Here is a 6959-nt window from a genome sequence, read left to right on the forward strand (position 1 = left end):
GGTAACGCAAAAATATTGCGAGGTAACGCAAAAGTATTGCAAGGTAATGCATAAGTATTGTAAGGTAACGCAAAAGTATTGTAAGGTAACGCAAAAGTATTTTGAGGTAACACAAAATTATTGTGAGGTAATGCATAAGTATTGCGAGGTAACATAAGTATTGTGAGGTAACGCAAAAGTATTTTGAGGTAATGCAAAATAATTGCAAAGTAACACAAAAATGTTGCGAGATAACGCAAAAGTATTGCGAGGTAACGCAAAAGTATTCTGAGGTAACGCAAAAGTATTGCGAAGTAACGCAAAAGTATTGTAAGGTATCACAGAAGTATTGCAAGGTAATGCAAAAGTATTGTGAGGTAATTCAAAAGTATTAGCAAAGTAATGAATTAGTATCGCAAGGTAACGCACAAGTATTGTGAGGTAACACAAAAGTATTGCAAAGTAACTCATAAGTATTGTGAGGTAACGCAAAAATATTTTGAGGTAATTCAAAAGTATTTGCAAAGTAACACAAGTATCGCCAGGTAACGCAAATGTATTTTGAGGTAACGCAAAAGTACTGCAAGGTAACGGCAAAATTATTCGACATAACGCAAAAGTATTGCAAGGTAACGCAAAAGTATTGTAAGGTAACGGCAAAATTATTCGACATAACGCAAAAGTATTACGAGGTAACGAAAAAGAAAAAAATCTCAATGTCCCCTCGGGGGCTCCGTAAAGAAGACCTCTCAGTTGGAAGAAACAGAGCTGTGAGTTCAAGGTAATATTTTCTCCTGGGACAAACTGTTCAAATGTAGATCTAAAACAATCCAGTCAGGTTGAAATGAGTCTTGAGTTGTTTTTCATCTCTGAACAGCTGACGTTTGCTGAGAGCAGGAAAATAAAAGCAGGAAGTAGCTGAAGTGTGAAGAAAGAGCCAAACAGAGCAAAAATGTAGCAGAATGAGCTGAAACAGGCAGAGCAAGGTTGAATAGATTACAAATAATCTGAAATTGGCAACAAAAATGTAGCTGAAAATGCAAAAAGAAGAGCTGAAAGTAGGAGAAAGAGGCTGGAAGGAATTTTTTTTTGTTTACATTTTTTGGAAAGATTTACAAAAAGTGGAAATTAAAAGAAAAAAATGGCAGAAAAATACCTAAAAAAAAATAAAAAATGAATTTAGCAGAAAGAAGCTGAAATGAGCAGTAAAGGTTTTAAACAACAAAGGACATGAAGAAAGCTCCATTCATTTTCAAAGAGGAAAAACATGGCCAACATAGTGAAATATTTCAAAAAGTAAAAACTGCACAAATACAAAAAGTCACAGCAGGAAAGTCCTGAAGGAGCCGAACATTTTGAGACATGAATTTTTGAAACAGAACTAAAACTGCGGAACGAGTTGCGTGATGAAAAACGTACAGAAGAAAAACAGATCTGAATAATAAGAATGGTTCAGAAAGGTTCACATTAAAAGACTTAAAGCCCCACTTAAAGCACGGCCTCATACAGGAAATCTACACTTTGGTCTTTATTACAAACTGTCTAAGCAGAAATACATGAAATATAAAAACCCAAAGTCAGCATTTTATACCGAAACAAGCTTCTATGCTGGGGTTTGTCTGTAACTTTGACTTCAGGCAGAAGATAAAAGTGATGCAGGTACCAGAGATAAGAGTACCTAGAGAGGCGGGGACATCTTGTTTTATTATTAAAACATTCATATATATACACCCACCAGAGAGAGCAGACCCTGAGGCGAGGCTGCCCCAGAAACCAGCGGACTGGAAGAAATAACCTACATTTGCTGCAGCCCGACACATGCAGGGACGCCGCCCAGGCTCCACGATGAGTTCACACAGACACAGACGCACTCTTTGATTGTTCATTTAACGTGACAGAAGAATACTTCAAAAAAACAAGTAGACACGAGACAATCCTCCGTGGCTTTAGTCGAGCTTTAATACTCACCACGTTGTAATAAGTTTTACTGATGATGGCGGCGTCGAAGCCTTTGGGTGGACTCTTCAGCATCCCGGGCTTTGGCTTGTCGACCGTTTTATCTAAAAACACAACAAAGGGGACATTTAATGGTCACAAAAATTATTATTTTACTGGAAAAATAAGCATTTTTAAAAAGCCAACAAGAAAAACCAACAAAGACAGCCCTGGCCAAACGAATCATCGCGTTGCGCTGCTTTGCGCTGGCTGTCCTGGTTTCAAGGAGGATTCTCTCCAGGCAGATTTCATTAAACAAAAGCACGGCATACGGCTCATTATACACTCATCGACACAATATTATACAGCAGTCTAAAATACCTTGTTTGAATCTTTGACCTTAGAACTGAGGTGATGTAAAGATAACGCGACACATCGTCTAGTTGTTACAAAATCATCTAATTCTCTTGAGTGGATCAGAGGTTACGGCCCAGACAAGCAAGCACCTTGTTTTAACTTTGACCTTGATTTGTGACCTTGACCGCATAACTGGGGTGATGTAAAGTGCATGCAACTCTCTGTCTAGTTGTGATGCAAATGCTTATGAAGTTTCATTAAATTATATTACCATACCACTTTTTTATGAAACACTTAAAAACAGCAGCAAGGCCAACCAAAGTGCGGTACAACATATGGCTGCAGCAGATCAGCGAGATAAGAGGGGGCAAAACTATTAAAAGATTAAAAAACTTACAAAAGGATTTTAAAATGAATTTGCAAGTGAACCGGGAGCCAGTAAAGGGAAGCCAAAACTGGAGTACTGTGTTCTCTTTTGCCTGTACCAGTTACAAATCAGGCTGCAGCATTTTGAACCAGTTATAAACATGCAATAGAGGTCTGACTGATTCCATAAAGAAGAACATCAGAGTAATCAAGCCTGGATGTTATGAAAGTATGTATTACTGTCTCAAGATTACTTTTGGACAGTATGGGCTTCAATTTAGACAGTCGTCTCAACTGAAAAAACCCCAAAACAGGATTTAACAATCGTGTTGACTGTTTAGTTTCATTTAAGGGTCCATTTTCACTCTCAAATTAGTGACAACTTGTTTCTCTAACGGGGCGAGAGAGCAAAGGTTGATACCGTGTTTCCTGATTGTGCCATTAGGTGAAAACAACACGACTTCTGTCTTCTTCTCGTTCAACTTTAAGAAATTTAAAACTATTCAATCCCTGATGTCAGCCAGGCAGTAAAGAAGAGGTTGGATAGAGTGTGCACCAGTGTGCTTCAGAGGGAAGTAAATTTGACAGTCATCGGCATAAAAATGAAAAGGGATGCCATGCTTATGAAAAACAGCACCTAGTGGCAGCAGGTATAAAGAAATGATAAGTGGTCCAAGAATGGAGCCCTGCGGTACCCCTCACTGAAGATCATATATCCACCCAAGATCATCTTGGGTGGATCAGAAGTTATGAGCAAGATAAACGAAAATGTATGGACATACAGAACATGAACCATAAAATGTCCATCTTGTATGGAAAAAGACAAGAAAATCTTTATTTTGTGGCTTTTCCCATCAGCAGAGCAGCATTTTGTCTGATCCTCCCAGCAGGACGTCGCCTCCGTCATGCCGGGACAACCCAGTCCGGGCTTCTGTTGTTAAAGCTTCTGATTAAACAAGAAGTCTGGATAATTATCATTTTCTAATGAGCTTTTCGAGGTTTGTTGCCTGACGTCAAACTGCCATGAAAGACTCTCTGCTTTTCTTTCATTTCACTTTAACAAGAAATCCAGCAGCTTTCATATTTATATTACGTTATATTATATTATTATTATATTTTTCATATTTTTATTTTAATCTCAAAGGTGAGCCTGTAAAACCCTTCAACTAGCAGTATAAAGTCGCTGCCGTCTTTCCGTGAGCGGTTTTGGTGGTTCTTGTTTTTCTGCTTCGATCTTGAAGCCAGGAAGTTCCTTTTTCTAAAGCATCTCTGGAACTTCCTCTCTTTCTTTGTGTCCTTGTGAGGCTTTCTGCCTTCCCTCCTCCCAACAGCTAAACAAGACAATGATATGAGGAACGGATCAGAAAGACACTGCAGCTACTGAAATTTTATTAGCTTTGCTACTCAGGACAGGTACTGTATGTTAACAATAAAATACATTTTCTTGTATTTTTATTTATTTATTTATTTGTAAACCTATAAATGAAGCAAGAAACGGTGAAAGCGTCCTATAAGAACAACTAACTAACTCTGTGTACAAGTTTCAGTCAATCCCAGGGATGACTTGCTTGAGCTTTAGGAAATGATTTCAGAAGTCAGGAAGTTACATCAGTACAGACTCACAGGAAGTTTATGATTCAGTGTGTTTGCGTTTCTGAACCTGTTCATTTCCATCTTGTAACAATAGAAAACAGAAGAAACCCTGGCAGAACAACAGTACCTCATACAGAACATCATATGCTTGTCAACATACTATTATACAGCAATCTATAGCAATGAACCGGACGAGCAAAGACCTTGTATAACCTTTGACCTTGATTTGTGACCTTGACCTTGAAGCTAGGGTCGCTCCATCTACTGATGATGCATACAAGCATGACGTTTCATCAAATTATCTTGAGCAGATTTGAAATTATGGGCAGGACAAGTGAAAGTTTACAGACAGAGACATAATATACCAGCGTTTGAATGGCATATATAAAAAAAAGACCACAGATTTTATATCAGAATCATAAAAAAACTTTTCTGCTACAGTTTACCACTGATCTTATATATTGTTTCAACTTAAATTGATGCTAAACCTGAACATGTTACTTATATTATTGATGTATAAAATTAACCATTGAGCACCCAATACAGAGCCTTGTGGTACACCACAAGTAATATCCGTACATAAAGTAACAATTGTTTAATTTCACAAACTTTTGCCGGCCTATTTAAGATATAATCTCAGAACGGTCTTCTTGGTGTAATTAGCCTCTCTGAAAGTTGTGATCAAAGCAATAAGGAGCTTTTCTTGTGAAGGGGTAAAAAAAGGAGCTGCACCTACCATTCCCTTTCAGCTCCCGTACATAGTTACTGGGGAACCACCCAGACTGGCCATTCAGCGAACCTTCCCACCAGCCCCCATCCTCCTGCCTGGACACACTGATGACGTCACCCTTGGAGAAGGAGAGTTCGTCCTCATTGGTCTGACGGAAGGGAAAACGTGCTTTGACCAGCACCTGGCCACACCCGCTGCCATCTGCCATGTCCTGTGAGCGAGGGGGCCCAGAAACCGTTAACATGCAGTCGTTGCTCGAGCTGTGACGCTGTCACTGCCATGCTGACTCACCAGGCTGCGGGGCTGAAGCTGCAGCGCTTTGGACGAGCGACTCTGAGTGTTCAGGGAGTCAAACGATTTGATCCTCGAGTTCGAGGTGTGCGACGCGCATACGCCTTCACCAGAAGTGCCTAAATGTGCAAACCATCGCAAGCCAAACAATAATCATTTATTAAAAACAAACTAAAGATATTACCAGAATACATTAGAACACGAGGAGCTGGTAAAAGACAGAGGAGAGCTAAAGATCGGACAGAAACTGGGAACATGGAACAGTTTACCTTCCGTGGCTTTATTGAGGGCAACCAGGGTGTTCAGGACTTTAGAGAAGTTCAGTCCCTGCAGCAGGTCGCCCACCTCAAAGGGCTGAGAGGAACAAAAGCAAAATAGGGACAAAAGAAATGTATTTTTATGTAACAGTACTGATGGAATAAAAATAGCACACATCAATGACAAATTGACAGAGCTTCAAAGACAAAAAGTCATCTTTGTGAAGTTTCTTCACATGTATACGTTTGGACCTCTTTATTTTACAAAGTGTGGCTTTTTAAAAGATTAAATGACTCTTCTCTACATTCATTTAAATTCTGAGTCCAGAAGGAGTTTAATTCTCTGGTCCAACTGCAGACTGCAGCAGGATTACACCAAGTCTGAGCTGCCTCTTGTAATCTCCCAATCAGACACACACACTCCAGAATACCTCAGAAGCTCCTAGTCGTGCATATACCACACATTCTAACCAACTTGATGAGGGTGGAGCAATCTGAGGCCTAAAAGTCAGGATTGTTTTAGATTTACCTGCAAACCCTTATTTATAACTCCAAGTGCAATTTTGGATTGAATTGACAAACTGGCATACCAAGACTTCTGGGTAGCCAACACACTTTAAAATCTTAAATTTATTCCCCAACGATTGAAAGTCAATTGGCTGATCTTCTATACTATGTTCAATCCTGGTGCTCAAGGGCCACTATCCTGTAAGTTTTACTTATTTTCCTGCTCCAACTTAGATTCAGTGGTTGGATTACTTCATGCTCTGCAGGAGCCTATTAATCACCCATTGATTCAAACCAGGTGTGTTGTGCAGCAAAACATATGAAATGTGCATGATAGTGCCCCCTTTAGGGCCGCTGATCTAGAACATGCAGGATAGTGGCTTGTTTAGGACGATAATTGGACACCTTTAATCTGAAAATACAAGATGGTGGTCCTTCATGACCAGGATTGGAAACTCCTAGTCTAAAATATGCAGGATGTTGGCCCTAAAGAACAGGATTGAACAACCCTGATCGAGAAAACATGCATGATAGTGACTCTAAAAGAAAAGACCAGGACTGGACATCCCTGAGCTTATCTTATCTAGAGCATGCAGGACAGTGACCCTCCAGGACAAGGATTAGACACTCCTGATCTAGAACATGCAGTATAGTGGCTCCTTTAGGACCAGGATTGGACACCCCTGATATAAAACATGCAGGATGGTGACCCTCCAGGACAAGGATTAGACACTCCCGATCTAGAACATGCAGGATATTGGCCCTAAAGAACATGAATGGACAACCCTGATCTAGAACATGCAGGACAGTGGCCCTCCAGGACCAGGATTGGAAACGCCTGATAAATATGCAGGATATTGGCCCTAAAGAACAAGACTGGACACCCCTGATCGAGAAAACATGCAGGATAGTGGCCCTAAAAGAAAAGGCCAGGACTGGACACC

At 40.0% G+C, this 6959-nt stretch overlaps 1 protein-coding gene across 6 annotated transcripts in view; it reads right to left on the minus strand.

The window, feature by feature from the left end:
• The window catches only part of arhgef7b (Rho guanine nucleotide exchange factor (GEF) 7b), a 39146-nt gene that overhangs the window by 18150 nt on the left and 14037 nt on the right, over positions 1 to 6959 (minus strand). For 3 of the 6 annotated variants that reach the window (XM_037696467.1, XM_037696466.1, XM_037696469.1), the window contains exons 3-6: positions 5521 to 5605; positions 5252 to 5376; positions 4967 to 5171; positions 1948 to 2039 (exon numbers count right to left, since the gene is read on the minus strand). In XM_037696467.1, the coding sequence (XP_037552395.1) occupies positions 1948 to 2039; positions 4967 to 5171; positions 5252 to 5376; positions 5521 to 5605 (507 nt within the window). Of the gene's footprint in view, positions 1 to 1947; positions 2040 to 4966; positions 5172 to 5227; positions 5377 to 5520; positions 5606 to 6959 lie in introns of all 6 variants that reach the window. The other 3 variants (XM_037696464.1, XM_037696468.1, XM_037696465.1) reach the window with 2 other exon arrangements.

This window comes from Nematolebias whitei, chromosome 23 (genome assembly GCF_014905685.2).
Source record: "Nematolebias whitei isolate Nwh7 chromosome 23, NemWhi1, whole genome shotgun sequence".
NCBI lineage: Eukaryota > Metazoa > Chordata > Actinopteri > Cyprinodontiformes > Rivulidae > Nematolebias > Nematolebias whitei.